General features: G+C 64.0%; 1 protein-coding gene across 1 annotated transcript in view; it reads right to left on the bottom strand.

Moving 5' to 3' along the window:
• Positions 1-453: 453 nt before the first annotated feature.
• Zfpm1 (zinc finger protein, FOG family member 1) overlaps positions 454-17,707 on the bottom strand; it is a 54,526-nt gene continuing 37,272 nt past the window's right edge. Inside the window, exons 4-10 of the mRNA XM_042702277.1 lie at positions 14,981-15,114; positions 5,492-5,594; positions 4,324-4,530; positions 2,856-3,089; positions 2,448-2,543; positions 2,235-2,366; positions 454-2,080 (exon numbers count right to left, since the gene is read on the bottom strand). Coding sequence (XP_042558211.1) covers positions 498-2,080; positions 2,235-2,366; positions 2,448-2,543; positions 2,856-3,089; positions 4,324-4,530; positions 5,492-5,594; positions 14,981-15,114 — 2,489 coding nt within the window. The 3' untranslated portion in view covers positions 454-497. The remainder of the gene's footprint in view (positions 2,081-2,234; positions 2,367-2,447; positions 2,544-2,855; positions 3,090-4,323; positions 4,531-5,491; positions 5,595-14,980; positions 15,115-17,707) is intronic.

A 17,707-nucleotide genomic window follows, 5' to 3' on the forward strand; every position in this document is an offset into this window, starting at 1 on the left:
AGGGCCGCAGGCTCGCCCCTGTGAGCTCAGCGCAGAGGGGCACAGGTTATGCGTTTCTCCCGCCCGTTACAGATGTGCCCACTGAGGCAGGCCCAGGCCCAGGCGAGTGTGCAGAGCAGGGGCTGTTCCCCAGGAAGCCCCCGGCTTCCTGCATGGGGTGGGGCCTGACGGGGGACGGCCGCTGACCCTGCCCTGGAGCCGGCCTCGGGCTTTGTCCGGACACCGGTTGCCCAGTGGCGCGCCCCCCTCGTGGCCCCCAGCCCTCTCCCTCTTGTCTCCCTCCTCCCCGTGGCCTGGTCTGGCTTTAAGCTCGATCTCCTCCTGGCGTGTCGCAGCGGCGGGGACCGCAGGCATGCACACCACACCCGGCTAGGAACGCATGTTTAACGCATGTACAGTAACACTCGGGCTGGGTTTACACGACTGGGGAGCGGTTCGTGTGCCGGCGCGGCCGCGCGTGGGGCGCGGGCCGGGAGGCGGCGCGGCGCGGGCCCCGCTCACTTGACGTGCTCGGCGGCGTGCGAGGAGCAGTAGTACTTCTTGTGCGCGATGAAGGTGGACAGGCTGCTGAACCGGATGTTGCACAGGCGGCAGTAGCGGTGATGGCCGCCGCCGGCGGGCGCGCGCGCGCCGGGGTCCGCGGGGTCGGGGGACGGGGAGCGCGGCGCGCGGCCGTCGGGGCTGTCCCGCGGGGCGCGCTCGGCCGCGGGCTCGGCGCCCGGGGCGGCGGCGGCGGCGGGCCGGGCCCCGCGCAGGCCGTGCGCCAGGCGCAGGTGCTCCACCAGGTCGGCGCGCGCGCGCCCGTTGGGCGGGCAGTAGGGGCAGGGCGCGGCGGCGCGCAGCGGCGCGGCCGGGCACGAGAACTGCTTGTGCGCCAGGTAGGCCTCGAGGCTGTGGAAGCTCACGCGGCACGCGGTGCACTCGTGGTAGTCGGCCAGGCCCGGCAGCGCCGCGGGCGGCTCGGGCGGCCGCCGCCGGGGCCGCTTGCTCAGGTCGATGGGGCCGTCGGGGGCGGGGTCGGGCGAGAGCGCGGGGGCGGAGCCCGCGCTTCCGCTTCCGCTCGGGGGCCGCGGCGAGCCCGGCGGCTCGGGCGCGGGGGCGTGGCCGGCGGCGGCGGGGGCGTGGCTCGCGCCGGGAGGGGCGGGGCCGGCCGCGGGGGGCGGGGCGCCGGCCGCGGGCAGCTCGTACAGCTTGCGGCGGCGGCGCGTGCGCGCGGGGGGCGCGGCGGCGGCGGGCGCGGCGGCGGCGGCGGGCGCGGCGGGCGCGGGCGGCCGGCGCGGCGGCGGGTCGTGGCGCGAGGCGCAGTAGTAGCGCTTGTGCACCGTGTAGGTCTCGTGGCGGCTGAAGCGGATGTTGCAGGCCTCGCACAGCGTGCGGCTGGGGTCGTCCTCCGCGTCGTCCCCCGAGCCGCCCGGGCTCCGGCCGCCCTCGCCGGCGGCGGGCGCGGCGGGCGCGGCGGCGTCGCGCGGCGGCGGGTCGGGGCCCGGCGCGCGGCGGCCCGAGCAGTACAGGCGCTTGTGCACGTAGAAGTTGCTGGCGTGGTGGAAGGTGATCTCGCACTCGAAGCAGGTGGCGCCCGCCGCCGCCCCGGCGCCCGCCGCCGCCCCGGCCGGGCCCTGCTGCAGCCGGCTGTGCACCAGCTCCGACATCTTCGCCAGGATCTCCGAGGCCTGCGGCGCCGCGGGCCCCGCCGCCGCGCCCGCCTCGGGCGCGCACACCAGCGGCGGCACCAGCAGGGCGCCGGCCGGGCGCAGCTCGCCGGGCCCCGGGCTGGAGCCGGGCGTGGGGCTGGGCAGCTCGGCCTTCACCCGGACGGCGGGCGGGCTGGGCGGCGACGGAGTCCTGCGGGGCGCCCGCGGCTCGGACTCCCCGGGGCTCGCCTCGGGCTCCTCCGCCGCTTCCACCTTGACGCTGCGGGGGGCCGCCGGGGGCTCGCTGCCGCCCCCGTTCTGGGGCGCCGCCGGGGCCTCCCCGTTGGTGGCCGCGGCCGGGGCCTTTCGGTCCGGTCCTGGCGATGGGGTGGTCGCCGAGACCAGGGGCCCCTGCAGGGCCGAGGGCTGCTGGAAACCGGCCAGGCCGTCTGCAGGGAGACCACAGGGCCGTACCTCAGCCCGGGCGGGCTGCCACGGGGCGGGGGTCCGGGGCTAAGGCGGAACCTGACCCCACTCCTCCCCTCCCAGTGGACAACCCTGTCCTCTGCAGGGGGACCCTGGTCCACAGTGCTCGCCGCTCACCTGCCGGGAGTTTTGCTCCTGGCGAGTAGATCTCTCCCTTGGAGCCTGGCTGGCACACCATGTGGTTGGTCACCAGGTGGCTGTAGAGGATGTCCCTTGTGGTGGAGATGAAGCCACAGTTGTGACAGACACCTGCGGGCCATGCTGTGCTGGTCAGGGCCCGGGGCCCTCCACCCGGCCCCACGCCCTCCTCCCGCCCCGGCGCCCACCTACCGCTCAGTGTGTCCGTGTGCACCTTGAGGTGGCGCTCACAGTTGGCCTTGGTGGTGAAGGCCGACAGGCAGATGAGGCACACGAAGGGACGCTCTCCTGGAACACGGGTGGAGGAGGCGCTAGCGCTAGCTCCGGCCCGGGAGGCCCCGGATCCCTGGCCTCTATTACTGGTAGGGAGCCCCTTGTCTCAGCCCTGCGTCGACGTGGACCACCTGCTCTGGGAGTCCGCCTGCCAGGCATGAGGACTGTTCCGGAGCCCACACGTGTGCATCCCCGCAGGGTGCACTCCCCCCGGCGCCTGTCGGGTCTGTGGCACCGCAGCACACAGCGAGGCACACAGCACCGGCGAGGAGGCTCGGACTACGTGCCGACGGCAGGGCGGGTGGTGCCCTGGCGTCCGGGACTCACCACTGTGGCTGCGCATGTGGATCTCCAGGGAGCTGGCGCTGGGGCAGCTCTTGCGGCACTGGGGGAAGGGACAGATGCGCTCGTTGGGGTAGGTCTCCTTGGGCTTCTCCTCCGAGGCTGCGGCAGCGGGGGATGCGGCGCGCTGGCGGCTGGCACAGTAGTAGAGCAGGTGGGCCTGCAGGTTCCGCTCGCTGCGGTACCAGATCCCGCAGTCCTTGCACGGGAAGATGTCTTCTGTGGGGAGAGTCAGTGTGAGCGGTGCTTCTGCAGCCCAGAGGGGCACGCAGCCCTCTGCAGCCTCAGGTCTGGCCCCGGTGGGTCCTACATCCACCGTCCTTGGGGCTGGTTCCGCCCCGCAGCTCTCCCCCTCAGCCTTTTGGTGACTTGTGCAGGATGCAGAGGACTCGTGAGGAACAGGAGTCCCCCCACTGCCGACAGTGGGTGCAGGAAGAAGATGCCTGGGCCCCTGAGGAGGAGTGTGGACATGCAAGTGTGACCGGGCCAGGTGCACTGTGTTTGGGAGTGGCTGTCATCTGGGAACCCGTGTACGCCAGGGAGCTGCGGCACAGGCAGGAGCCCAGGCTCTGCAGAGGAGCGTTCTGACTGCCCAGGTGGCCGCATGCCGGTCACCCATTCAGGGCGGAGGAGCCTCACTAACTGGCTGTCCCTGTTGAGCTCCTGGGCTCGGGGGCTCTGAGGGCCGGGGGGCGGTGCCTCAGGGAGGCTGTTCAGCTCCTGGTTCCCTGACTTCAGGAGACAGAACGGGAGGAACCATGTGCTTCTGTCTGCGTACCTTCCCAGCCACCCTCCCTGCTTCGGGCCCTGTATGTGGGTGCTCTTGCCTCTGGGGAGCGCCTCTCAGGCAGGGCAAGGCGAGGAAGCCCTTCAGGGTTTGTCCTACGTGCTCTCCAGCTACTCAGGGTGGCTGGTAGGATGGGGGTCTTGGAGCGGTTGTTCTCTCTAGTGTGGCTGTTTGGTAATACCCAAGTCCGTGTGCTCTGGAGTGGCTGTCCCTACAGGTCAGGCCACAGTTCCACCTTGGGGACCCTCCATGCTGCCTGGCTCACTGTGACACTGAACAAGTAACTGGGGGGAGGCCACCCTGTGAGCTTCAGAGATGGGCTCACGGCCTTTTCCCTTCGAGTGACTTGGGCTCTGAGGACCCGTGTGGCCTTTCCCTGGCTCAGATGCCACTTCTCAGCGTGCATACCCCACCTTTCCTGTGGCTCCACCCGCAGCCTAATGCCCCCACACCTTCCCTGCCACCAGCTCTCTGCATGCCGAAGGCCCTGCGTGTCCGTTCCCTGCATCAGCTGGGATCTGTTCCTCCTCGGACTCTGTGATGCCTGCATGCATGACAGATACAGGAACGGAACCGGGACCCTGAGTATGCTGGACACGTACCACCACTGGGTGGGCGCTGCCCGCAGGCCTGTCCCCCCCCCCCCGTGGGGACCACGAAACTCACTGTTGATGACTGCCGTTGCCAGGATGGAGGCCATGCCGGCCTGCTGAGGCAGCAGCTGGATGTCGGCGTGCCCTGGGGCCGGGCGCTCTGGCTCTGCTGGCTCCTTCACGGGCTGGCCGGGGGTGCCCAGGGGCTCGGCCATAAGGGCCACGTGCAGGTGTCCTCCGGCAGGCACGGGCTTGGTGACTCGGCACCAGAGGGCGCCGTCTGGGGGAGGCAGCTGTCTGTAGTGGTGGTCCCGCGCTGCTGGGCTGCACTGCTCTTTGTCCCCATGTAACCCTGGGGTCCCCGCCCAGGCCCAGGGTAGAGGCCCACAGCAGGAAGTGGCCGTGCCCAAGCTCACTGGCCGGCCTGTTCTGCCTCGGTGGGATGGGGTCTCCCGAGCAGGGTGCCCGCCCCCCTGCGTGTATATGTATGTGTTGAAGGGGGTTGATCTGGTTGTCCCGTTTCCAGGAGAGGGGTGGCACATGAGACAGGTGGAGACCAGACACGGCCCTGAGTAGCCCCTTGAGCTCCGTCAGAGTGGCCGGAGGGGGGGGGGTGCTGAAAGGATTCTTCCCACTCTGTGGGAAATTGGTTAGGAAGATGGTTCCTGCGACGGCCTGCAGGGGGCAGCCTTGGCAAACAAACTCAGGTGACCAGGCTAGCAGGCCGACCTGATGCCCTCAAAGCTGAAGACAGCCCGCTTAGAACATTCTAGGAAATGCCCCTGGGGATGCACCCCTCCAAAGTTCAAGGAGCCAGGGATAATGGACGCTTTTGACTGCAGCCTCTCAGCCCTCCAAGCGTCCAGGTTCCAAGTGGATGGACATGGGGGGGGGCAGGTTCTGAGGTTAGTGCAGCCAGCAGGCCCTGGTCCAGTTGACATGGGCCAGGCCCCACCTGTGCACCCAGCCTGGGCTGCTAGTTGCTGTTGCTACCCTGAAGTGGACCCCAGGAAGTCCTGGGAGTACTCACCGCTTGGGGCGGGGGGGAGGGGAGAGAAGCAGGGACCACTTGGCCCTAGGAGGCCAGGGCACTGCCTGGTAGGCCCAGGCCCCTTCAGAATGGGTGTGCTGCCCAGGGCAGGTGGAGGGAGGGGCGATGGGGGTGCCCACTGGATGTTTCCCTTTAAGCCAAGTGACCCTCCGCCTTCCGGAAGGCCGGGAGGGAGGCTCGAGATACTCACCCTTCCTGTAGATCTCTGAGTTGGCTTCGGCCTCAGTCAGGGCCTGGGGCAGCGTCCTTAGCCAGCGGGCCTCATCTGTGAGCTTCAGGGTCAGGGCTGGGCCCTGGGGAGAGCAGGGACAGGGTGGGGTCAGCCAGCACAGGAAGAGCCTCTGAGGGCCCGGTGGGCCGAGAGACTGCTGTGACAGGCGTGGTGTGCTGTGCACAATCGGGGGTCTCGGTGGCTGAGAGAGCCCTGGCCCCGGTGCCCTGGCCCCCGGTGCCCCGTCCAGCGCCACTGGGACTCGAGGTACTGCGGGGTGCAGCACCTTCCACAGCTGGGCGTCTGGGTTCTCTTGGAAACCAAGGCCCAGAGAGGTCACCAAGTATGCTCAAGGTCACAGCCTGAACTGGAGCCAGATCTATGTTCTCTTCAGCATGCCACCCTGCGTGAGTGGGCTGTTGGCCATGAGGGTACGCCCCCCACCCCAGAGTCCCTGCATGCCTCCAGATGAGCTCTCTGCGCTAAGGACATGGGCCCAGAGGACAGCTCATCCCTAGAGAGGGACTTGGTGTCCCTCTGGGCCGTGGTGTCCCCGTCCCCAGGCCCAGGAGGACAGGCTGCCTTTGTCCTCGCTCACTGCCCTGCCTGTGCTGGCCAAGCACTGGTCCCTCCTCTAGGTGACAGCCCCATGCTCCACGGCCTCCTCCCACACCACAGCAAGCAGCCAAGGGCAGGGTCAGCAGGGCCAGAGGCTGAGCTTTGGACCAGGACACTTTCCAGGCAGCACGGCTTGAGTGTGGAAGAGAAGAAGCACTGGGCTAGGCCCTCGGGGCCTGGAGGCCACTCAGTTCCCGATCTCCCCCAGCCCAGCCCAGCCCAGCCCAGCAGCAGAGAAAACACAAGTGGCCTGGTCCTGGAAGAGGACTGGGCGCAGGGGTCCCGACTACACGGAGAGGCCGAGGCTCTCCGAGTCAGGTGGCGACAGCCCGGGGCTCTGGTCCCTTCCTGCACGTCACAGGTCAGGCCCCGCCAACGTTCGCGGCCATCCCGTAAGGCCACTGAAAAGCCCAACGGCGCATTCCAATCTCGAACCCAAACCCATGGCCACCACCCATCCCTCCAAGCTCCTTGGAGAGAGGACGGCGTGGCTAGGGCAGGAGGCAGGCAGGTGGCTGTGGGCATCCCTAGAGGACGGGCACCTCCCAGCCAGGCCTGGCCTAGCCAGTTCCAGTCCCGCCGGGCCTCTCCACTGAGCCCCCATCCACGCAGCACGCAGGGAGCTGCCAGGGCCTGCGGGCTGGCCACGCCCGGCGGCAGCACGTGGAGAGGTCGGGCAGCCTGACCAGGTGGCTCTGTGCAGCCACCTCGCTGCCACGTGGCTGGTGGAGATAAGCCAGTGAGGGTGGGACCCTGCCCCAGCCGGCATTACCTTAACCCATCTGCAGTCCCCTCTACCGTCCTGCGTGGGGCCCCGGCCTCCGCGGGTCTCAGCCCATCCCGGGGGAGCCCCGGGCGGGTCATCTCCACCCGTCTGTGGCTTTCCTCCCAGGACACGGAGTGGGGATGTGCGGGAGGCGCGTGTGATGGCGTGGGCCTGGTGAAACGTCAGCTCTGCCCACTGCCTTGGCTCTCTCTGGCTCCAGGACGCAGTGGGCAGTGAGTGGCCTCCTGGCCCCGGCCCCCAGCAATTGCTGTGTTGGCTTAGAGTATGAATCCCGCCAAAGGAGCTGCCTTGTACCCCACTGTTAATACCCCCGTTCTCAGGACTGAGTGGAGCGGTGAAAGCGGGGAGTCTGGCAGCCAGGCTGGGGGCAGCCAGGAGCGGGGAGGAGGGCTGTCACTCCCATCCCCGCCGTGCCCGGCCTGGGCGGGCGGCCATCGGAGAGGCGGCCGGGCCTCGCCCTCCCTGCATTGCCTTCCTTGTCTCTAATGAATATTAATGAGCGGAGGAGGGTGAGAAAATTAATCTGCCTGATCCTCTGATGGTGCTGCGGTAACGATATGAAATCTAATTATTCGTCCCAATATTTCTAAACCCTCAAACTGAGACTGACAGCCTCGCGGCCGGTCTACCGCTTATCGCTCTGGGGAGCAGCATGTTCTCGGCATGATAAAAACACGCGCGCGAGGCTCTGCTGACGCTGCACAACCCGGCCTTTCTGCGGAGGTCTGGGCGCGGGCTCTGCCACGCCACATTCCTGCTGTGGTCTCCACGCAGGGAGCCCGGGAGGGGGCAGGGTGAGAAGGCCAGTCTGGCCTCCCACGGTCCTGACTCAGCCCTCCAGGGCTGTGAGCGGCCTGCCACCCGCTGGAGGGGGAATGCACGGCCCAGCCCGAACCTGAGGCCAGGCCGCGCCAGCCTGTCCTGCCCTCTCCGGACCTCCGGCCCCCCTGGCCCATCCTCTCACCTACTTTGGCAGCAGCAGCCTCAAGGACGTGGTCTCTGGGAGGGCCGGGCCTCATGGCACAGCCTGGTTCCCATCTTGTCCCCTATTTCTGAGCAGCCCTGGTACACAGCCCCTTCTCCCTCCTGCCCTGCCCAGCCCTGTGTGTGTGTGTGTGGCAGGGGCAGGCTGGGAAGGGCTGGTGCTTCACCCCCTGTCCCGTTCGGTTCTGGGTTGCGGCCTAGCCTGGGCCCCACGTGGCCTGGACAGGTGTGCCCACGATTGGTGACAGTTTCTGAGCCTCCTGATCCCTCCTGGATCCCTGGCCAGCTCTGCAGGACAGCAGCTTTCTCAAATTCTCTGATGGAGCTGGGCACCGGCGGCTCACGCCTGTCATCCTAGCTACTCAGGAGGCTGAGATCTGAGGATCACGGTTCAAATCTAGCCCAGGCAGGAAAGTCTATGAGACTCTCCAATGAACCACCAGAAAACTAGAAGTGGCGCTGTGGCTCAAGTGGTAGAGTGCACACCTTGCACTGACGAACTGAGGGACAGCGCCCAGGCCCAGAGTTCAAGCCCCACAACAACAACAAAAAAGGCTCTGGCTTCCTGAGGGGTGCGCTGCACTGCCCCTGCTGGCTGTCCCTCTGCCAGTCCAGTCTCACCTGCCCTTTGTCAGGGTCCAGTTTTGGACAGGCCTGGTGGCGGTGCCCGTGCTGGCTCAGGGGCGGGAGGGGGTGGGTAGAGGCTGAAGAGGGCTGACCCCCCACAGTCTCTCGAGGGTGGGATGAGGGATCCCGGGGCTTGAGGCCCTTTTCAAACCCTACCCCTGCAGGAGGGAACTGGGCACAGAGAAGCCGGGTGCCCAGGACCCCACAGGCTAGCAGTGGGCTGACCTGTCAAGCCTTCTAGCTTCCCCCCTTATTTGCTGCTTCAAAGACTGGGCTTGACTGCCCGCCCTGGGGGGGGGGCGGCTCCCTCTGGACCCCTGAGCTGCCAGCTCTATACACACACACACACACACACACACACACACACACACACACACACACACACACACACGGCTGCACTCAGGAAGGGTCTTTGCCTAGAATAAACCAGTATACTTAGAGTCAACTGGTGTTTCCCAGGGGAGTTGAAAATACATGCTGGGAAAAGACAGCCTCCTCAACAAATGGTGCTGGTAAACAGAAGATGAATTGGATCCCTGCCTGCCACCTTGCACAAATGGTGTTGATGGACAGAAGATGAATTGGATCCCTGCCTGCCACCTTGCACAAATGTCAACTCAAAATGCAAGGGCCTCAACCTCAGACCGTAAACCCTGAGACCACTATGGTAAGGGGTAGGAGAAATGTCAGAATTGATGTAGGTAGAACTTTCTGAGAAGAGTTCCAGGAGGCTCAGCAAATTGGAGGGAGAGTCAACCAATAGGATTGCATCAGGCTAAAACATTTTTGCACAACAACGGACATAGTAAGCTAAAATGACAGCCAACAATCCATTCAACAAAGTCCTAATATCCAAAATATACAAGGAGCTAAAAGATTGACGCCCTTCTCCAACAAAACTAAACCAATCAATAAATGGGCTGAGGAGCTTGAGAGAGACTTTTCATCAGAAGTAAGAACAGAGCCGGGCGCTGGTGGCTCACGCCTGAGCTGAGAGGCTGAGATCTGAGGATCACGATTCAAAGCCAGCCCGGGCAGAAAAGTCCGTGAGACTCTTATCTCCAATAAGCCACTCGAAAACCGGAAGTGGCGCTGTGGCTCAAGCGGTAGAGCGCTCGCCTTGAGCTGAAGAGCAGCTGAGGGACAGTGCTCAGGCCCAGAGTTCAAGCCCCACGACCAACAAAAAAAAAAAAAGAAAGGAAGAAAGAAAGAAAAGAAATAAGAATGCCAGATAGACAGGTGAGGACAAGCCCAACAACCCTGGCCAAAAGGGAAATGCAAATCAAAACAACACAGAGGTTCCATTTTATCTAGTATAGGACCAGTATGGAGGATTTGAACAACAAATGCTGGCAGGGATGTGGGAAAGAGGAACAAACCCTAGTGCACTGTTGGTGGGAATGTAAACTACAACCACTCTAGAAGACGGTTTGGAGGTTCCCCAGACAACAGAACTTCCCTGCACCCCAGCCATACTCTTGGGCATCTACCCAGAACATCACAGTCAGGATGCCATAAAGCCACGTGCACACCCATGTTCACTGCTGCACTATTCACAACAGCCAAGTTACGGAACCAGCCCAGATGCCCTACAACAAATGAATGGATGAATAAAATGTGGTACAAATAGACAATGGAGTCTTACCCATTAGAAAGAGTGTCATGTCATTTGCAGGGAAGTGGATGGACCTAGAAAAAATTATGGGCACATTCAGGAACTTGCTCTCCAGGAGGCATGGTGAGGCTCTACCAGGGGAGAGCACTGGCTGTGTGGCGGAAGCCAGGCCCGGTGTCTGGGACACCACGTAGTCGGGGCTGGAAGGCTGCAGAGGACGAGCAGGCTAGTACTAGGCTGGTAAGAGGAGTGAGGTGTTCAGCGATGCGGTGCAGGTGTGATGAAGGTGAGAATGAGGGACGTGGACCAGAACTACAGCAAGTCCATGGGCCGCGGGCAGACCCGGGCTGGGTGCCCCAGAAGTTACTGGAACATGGGCAGGGCGGCTGCCTGGGGGTCTGGAGGAGGAAGCCTTTCCTGGGTACCTCTGTCCCTTCTGAATTTTTATCTATGGCCAAGAGACATGGGTGAAACTAACGGGAGCCTGGGCACTGGCCAGCGCTGGCCTCTGTGAGCGCCTTCCCATGGCAGTACCCCATGCCAGCCTTTGGGTCTCCTCACTCGGCTAGGGACTGCTGTTTGTCCCCGGCCTGCCCCCCCGACGGCCCGGGTTATGCCCAGGTGGGAGTCTTGGCCATTTTGGGATGGCCACTCCACATCCACCCCTGGAAGCCATGCATAAGTTGGGCTCCCATGGTCCCATTCGGTATGCAGCAGGGGCCTTTCCTGCCAGGTCTTTGGCTTGCGTGGCAGCCAGGGCCCCGCCTGGCCCCACAGACCTTGGAGTGGGCTCGTGGCTAAAGCAAGTGAACTGTGCAGGACACTGGACAGCAGAGCGAGGCTGGAGCGAAGGAGTTGTTTCATTGTTCATCACCACCTGTTCACCCATCCATCCATTCACCACGTACCCATCTGACAAGACTGGGAGTGTAGATAACTCACAAACCCACCTAGGAATCCACATGTCCACTCTCCTACTTCTGTCCACCACCCACCCAGCCACCCAAGATTCCATGTGCCCTCTCTACTGATGAGCACCCTCCGCCCACACACCGCCCAGAGCATTCATGCATCCGTTCTCTTGGCCATCATCCAGCCATGTACCCACCCACGTGTCCACCCCTGTATCATCCACATGCTTACCCATCCATCCACCACCTATGCACTACCATTCACCCACTTGCCCATCCATCCACCTACTCATCCATCACCCATCTATCCATGCACCTCCTACCCATCAATTTGTCCACCACCCGTGTACTTAATTATCCATCCATCCACCCACCCACATTGCTGCATCCATGCGTTCAGCCATCCACCTACCCATCCATGCATCTGTGTCCACCCATCTATCATCCATCCGCCCCAACTACCATCCAACTGTTTGTCTGTCCATGCACTCATCTATTGTCAACCCACTCATCCTTCCATCTTTCTTCTATCCAGTCTTGTGTCCATCCATCCATCCATCCATCCACTACCCATCATCCACCCACATTGCTCTATCCACTCAGGCAATGTGTGTGCTCACGTTTGTCCTTCCATCCGCTCATCCACCCATCTATTCATCACTCATCCACCTACCCACTCCTTAGCACTGTTTCTTCTGTGTCTAACTTTGGAGCTGGTTGGGCCTGGCCCCAAAGGAGCCTCTTCTGCAACTCCTGGTTCTGCAGTGGTAGAAAGCTCAGCAAATCAGCACCAGATCAAGAATGCCCAGTGGTCCTTCAGGGCCCTGTCACGTGGCTTCCTTCCTGTGTGCCCATCCTGGATGCCCAGCCTGAGGTCCTGCCTGGCCACCCCCTGCATCTTAACCTCACAGTGCCCAGCCTGAGGTCCTGCCTGGCCCCCCCCATCCTAACCTCACTGCCCAGCCCGAGGTCCTGCCTGGCCCCCCCCCTCCCCCCCGCATCTTAACCTCACAGTGCCCAGCCTGAAGTCCTGCCTGGCCCCCCCCATCCTAACCTCACTGCCCAGCCCGAGGTCCTGCCTGCCCCCCCCCCCCCCGCATCTTAACCTCACAGTGCCCAGACTGAAGTCCTGCCTGGGCCCCCCCCCCCACATCTTAACCTCACTGCCCAGCCCGAGGTCCTGCCTGGGCCCCCCCCCACATCTTAACCTCACAGTGCCCAGCCCGAGGTCCTGCCTGCCCCCCCCCCCCCGCATCTTAACCTCACAGTGCCCAGCCCAGGCCCCGAGACTGGGTGAGACCACGAAGGGTCTTCCACTTCACACCCACTGTGCTCAAGTCCCCCTGTGGGCAGGAAGGTCCTCCACTCCACATCCCCGCTCACTGCACTCCCACGTCTCTGAGGGAGAAGAGGAAGCCTGGTCACACCAGGCGATGTCTTCCTCACGCAGTAAGGGGGAGATGGGGCCCATCAGTCCAGCTTGATAAGGGCCGCTGAACTGAACGTGAGCAAAAATATTTAGACAATAAACGAAGTATCGGAAAGACATGCCTATCTTTCAGAAATCAATCATCTGCACAGTATGTCTGGACGCTCGGCGCCAAGGCAGAGATAGCGGCTTGCTGGGAAGATAAGGGTTAATCAAGGCTGAATTCTGGTAAGATAGAAGGGAGGCGGGCAGGAAGCTACTGCTTCTCTGTGGGGTGGGAGACCTTAGGCTCCTCCAACTCTGCCTTCCTGGTCCCCTCTTAGGCTTGATGCGGGGTGGGGATGGGCAGTGCTTCTATCCTGTGCCACCTCCCCTGGCTGACCCCTGACCTGTGCCCCTGAGCAGGGGAATGGGTGGGGGGAGGGCAGGAGAGGGTCCCGGGGGTGGGCTTCCAGAGGACGGCCCTCAGCCCTGTAGGAAGGCACCATGGGCTCCATGTCCTCCCAACTCATTGACCCGATGAGACTCGGGTAGGCCAACAACTGTCTCCACCTCTGCTTGGCTTTTTCACAGAGCCTGGCGTGCTAACCCTTTGAGCCACAGCTCTACTTCCAACTATTTTGTTGTTAGTTGGGAGTCTGAGGCTTCCCTTCCCAGGCTGCTTTTGAACCATGATCCTCAGATCTCAGCCTCCTGAGTAGGTAGGATGACAGGCGTGAGCCACTGATGCCCAGCTAGAGCCGGGAACGGGGGACAGTGGTTTCCTCCTGCAGGGCAGGGAGGCCGGGTGAGGTGTGTGCCGCACGGGGCAGAGGGCACGGTGGGACAGAGAAGAGAAGCAGGGATGGGCGAGGACCCGTCTGGCTCTCCGCCATGCCTGCCTGTGCCCCTCACTACACATGGTCACGGGACAGTACGCTGAGAAGCCAGAGCTGGGAGCCGCAGAGCTCCTGCCGCCCCCAGAGCCCGCCTTCTACCCAGAAAACCTCACAAAAGCCACGGTGGCCTGCCTGCCTCGGTGACACCAGCTCACACACTCCCTGCAGACCTGGCGTCCATCCCACATGGCGGCCTTCTGCTGCCCTTCTGATGTCCCTGTCTGGGCCCAGGCCAAGGGTCTTCCTCCTTAGGGCCGCTGGGCACAGTGCCCACTGGGCATGCCCAGGGCCAGACACCACTGAGGGTTTATCTCAGTTATTGTGCCCAGCCAGCAGGCAGGCGGGGTGCTGGCCCAGCTCTCTCTCCCCTGCAGGGAGGCGGGAGGGTCTGCAGGCTTGTATCCAAAGGCAGCTGCTGGCTCCTTAGTCCAGCAGAAGGTCCCAAAGGTGGAGAAATCCAGGCTCAGAGTAAGCCGAGGCCTGCCAGAGCTTGGAGTGGGAAGTGGTCCGGGCCCAGTGCTACCCGGAGCCTCGGCATGGCGGTGGGAACGCGGGGCCTGGGCCAGCCTCCTCCGTCTCACCTATGGCCTGTGGGCCTCCAAGGTGCTGCGCATGCCAACTCCGGAGGCTTTCCCACATCAGACAGGCACCAGCACCCAAGGCAGGCGGGGCAGGCACAGGAGCCCCGGGGCTGGGGACACCCACCTGCAGGCAGCTTCCAAGCAGGTGTGGAGGGGCCCACCTCAGGCAGCCCCATCCTTGCCCCGGGGCGCCCCGAAGGCTGCTGTACACCCTCAGGACCGAGACTCGGTAGCACATGGCACCAGCCAGCCAGTACGCCCAGGGCCAAGCCACGTCTGGCGGTGGGTGCAGCTCCAGGGCGCTGCTGGACTGACGCCACGGGTAAGCAATGCTGCCCCTTGCCTGCCTGGACCAGGCCTCTCCAGTCCTGCCACCCCGCGTCCCCCCCCCCGCCCTGCTGCCCCCCCCCCCCGGTCCAGGCTCGCTGCCCTCTACACCATTGCCCCTCCCCACCACCGCCCTGGTCCAGGCTCGCTGCCCTCTACGCACTGGTGCTCTTTTCCAAGTCGACGAGGAACCTGGCAAGAGGAAGCCACTGCCCTAAACAGAGGGGCCTCTGACATAAAGCCAGCGTGGGCCCCACAGCCGAGCCCGTCCCGGGCAGCCATGGGAGGGCCCCGCCCAGGCAGGGGCGCCATGTTGCAGGGAGAGGAGCCACGCTGGCCATGGCACCCACAGCATCTGTCCCGGCCCCAAAGGTCGCAGCAGGGCAGGGCAGGCATGGCCCTCCCCTCCCTCGGCAGCCCACATGCTCGGGACGCGAATGCTGATGCCAAGGCCCTGCTCAGCCTCCCTCCACCCCAAGGTGAGGGCAAGAGCAGCCCGGCACGCTGCCCTGCATAGCGCCTGCCTCACCCCTCCAGAAGCCTGAAGGACCTGTCCCACACTCCAGGGGCCTGCCCGTCCTCCAGGCCTCGGAGTCCCCATCTCCTGGCTGCCTCGGCACAAAGCAGCCAATGCTCCTGGCCTGAGGGGCCAAAGGGCAGATGCCACAGAGGGCAAGGGCCTGGTGTGCCAGCTAGGGCTGGCCCTCTTACCTCTTCTGTCTGCCCGGGGGATGTGGCTCTGGTCTGGATGGTCCCCTGGAATGGGCCCCAGGACAGGCCCTCAGCCAGGCTGAGGCGGGCCCGCACGCACCTCCGCCCGTCCCGCAGCTCCAGCTCCAGGTCCTCTGTGGAGAGACAGGGCTGGGTGAGGGCTCAGCCAGGTGACTGAGGAGGCCCACAGACGTCCGCTCTGGCACCACCGGAGCCGCCAGGAGAGGGGCAGAGGGAGAGGGGCCGGGGGAGAGGGGCCGGGGGAGAGGGGCAGGGGGAGAGGGGCCGGGGGAGAGGGGCAGGGGGAGAGGGGCCGGGGGAGAGGGGCAGAGGGAGAGGGGCCGGGGGAGAGGGGCAGGGGGAGAGGGGCAGGGGGAGAGGGGTAGAGGGAGAGGGGCAGGGGGAGAGGGGCAGGGGGAGAGGGGTAGAGGGAGAGGGGGGTCTGGAGCGGGTGATGGTAGGGGGTCCCGGGGTCTCTGGACTGGAGAGACCGCATGAGGGGTTGGTGTGGGTGGGCAGCCTTTGAGAAGGCCCTGGGCACTGTCTGCAGGGTGGTGTGTAGTGGAGGGACGGTAGTCATATGACACACTGTGACCTGTGCGATCTACCTGCACCCCACACCGGTGACCTTGTGGTCTGCCTGAGCCCCATGAATGTGGCCTGTGTGGAACGAGGTCTCTGAAGGTGTGGATAAACCCGGATCTTGAGATGAGGCCATCCTGGATTTTCAGGGTCCCTAAACCCATCCAGTGTTTGCTGGTTTGCTGGTTTGTGGTGCTGGCTGCAGGACCTCACTTGCGTGGCTAGCATCTGCCTTCCTTGAGTTGCAACCTCCTCATTGGACAGCAGGGTCAGTGGCGGCCACTCCCTCAGGGCGGTGCCTCCGTGGCTGCACACCCTCTGCCCAGCAAAGGTGTGCCACTCCGGCCTCACTGCCAGGGCCGGGGCCCACGAGGCCTCACGTGGCCTGGCCTGGTCCCCTGGCTGGAACGTGGCTGCGGCCCTATTTCCTGGAGCCCCACCGAGCAGGCTGCGGCCTTAATGGGCGCGATTATCAGATAACTGTCCGCCTAATGGCAGAGATAACGTGTAAATACGCCAGGAGGCCCTGCGGAGACATTTTAACCGGGCCTTTGTCTTCACCAGGGCAGATAAGGTGGCAGTGGACCAGGACTAGAGGCCGAGAAGGCCCTGCGGCCCTTTATCAGCCCCGGTGGGGGAAGAGCCAGGGCTAGGAGAAAAAAGGTAGGCTGTGCAGTGGTGGTCACGGCCACGGGACCAGGACAGCCCACTCAGGACACGGCTGGCCCACAGTCCTACCAGCTTCCCTCCTGCCCTGCCCTACAGAGCTTGGCAGGCAGCTGGCTACCAGGGTGGGCAGGCGCCATCCTCAGGGAGGTGGAGGAGCTGCAGGCAGTGCGGCATGGACCCGAGCGGGAGCCCTGAGCCATGTAGGTTTGGCACCTGTTCCTCTTCTAGGAACAGGGACATTCCCTACATACACAGCTCCTGAGGTGTACCCGGACCCCAGAAGATATGGAACTAAATGGCCAAGCCACTTTCCCCCGTCTTTCAGCACTGGGAGCATTTCTCCCGGGACAGGGTCTGGCCACCCTGCAGGCAGGGGCAGGGGCAGTCCCCGCCCATGGACAGCGCTGAGCTCCAGCTCTCCCAGACTTCTGGGAGGCAGGCAGAGACTGCACCCCGCCTACCTGCAGGCAAACAGCCCCCACCCTAATCAGAGATCAGGCTGTGGACCCGACTTCCAGATAAGGGCATGGTTGGTGTTTCCCAAGTGGCCGCCCATCCTTTGGGTATCACACACCGCCAGAGGGAGGGCTGGCCCTCGATAAACGTAATGTTGAGGGGGGTGGCAGAGACCTGAGGGGCAGGGCTGACACTGTGGTTACCATGACAACCCGCCTCCTTGGTCCAGGATGGCCCTCTTGGAAGATGCCTCCTGAGGGTGGATTTGGGGCCTGGTGAGGCCTGGGCCGGGAGGAGAGCACAGTGGTTTGTGCCCGGTGTACTCCAGTCCCAGTGCCAGTGGCCACGGCAGCCGTGCAATGCTTACCATTCCCTGCTCAGAGAAATGAGTCCCACGCCTGCTCTAACCTGTGTGGCCCAAACAGGGCAAGCAGGTGTTAAGGTGGAGCTAGTACCCAGCAGTCACGTACCCAGCAGGACACAAAACGGGGGGACAGGAGAGGTATGAGGAGGCTGCCTATGGCGGCCAGTGCCTCCCAGGGCTCACGCGGAGAGGGTAAGAGGTGACGGGTGGACAGCCACCGCGGCCAGCACCTCCACACATTTTTGCCAGGCAAGGTGTGAGGGGCCATGCTGATGCTCTGGTTCTGGTCTCAGTTTCCCCATGCGACCGAGGCGGAGCTCCTGCAGGAACCATAGTCCCAGCACTGGGACGGGACTGCTTCAGATAAACCCACATGCATCCTTTCAAGAACACATGTCCTGGGGTTGAGGAACTGCAGGGTTCCGGGCTCTGGACACCACCAGGTCTTGTGGCCTGGGTGATATCCCCTAGGGACAGGCAGGGCCGAGCACTGCCCATCTGGGCTCTGTTCACCAGCTGGGGCCTTACTGGGAGATGGTGGTAGCTCTGGCCACAAAACTCAGGTCTGGAACCTACAGGCCCACGCCAGGCCCTGCCTCTGTCCTGATGTCTGGGTGCCCGTGGAGCCTCAGGTTACCCAGCTGCAGAAGTGGGCA

This window comes from Dipodomys spectabilis, unplaced genomic scaffold (genome assembly GCF_019054845.1).
Source record: "Dipodomys spectabilis isolate Male_0828 unplaced genomic scaffold, ASM1905484v1 ptg000318l, whole genome shotgun sequence".
Classification (NCBI taxonomy): Eukaryota; Metazoa; Chordata; class Mammalia; order Rodentia; family Heteromyidae; genus Dipodomys; species Dipodomys spectabilis.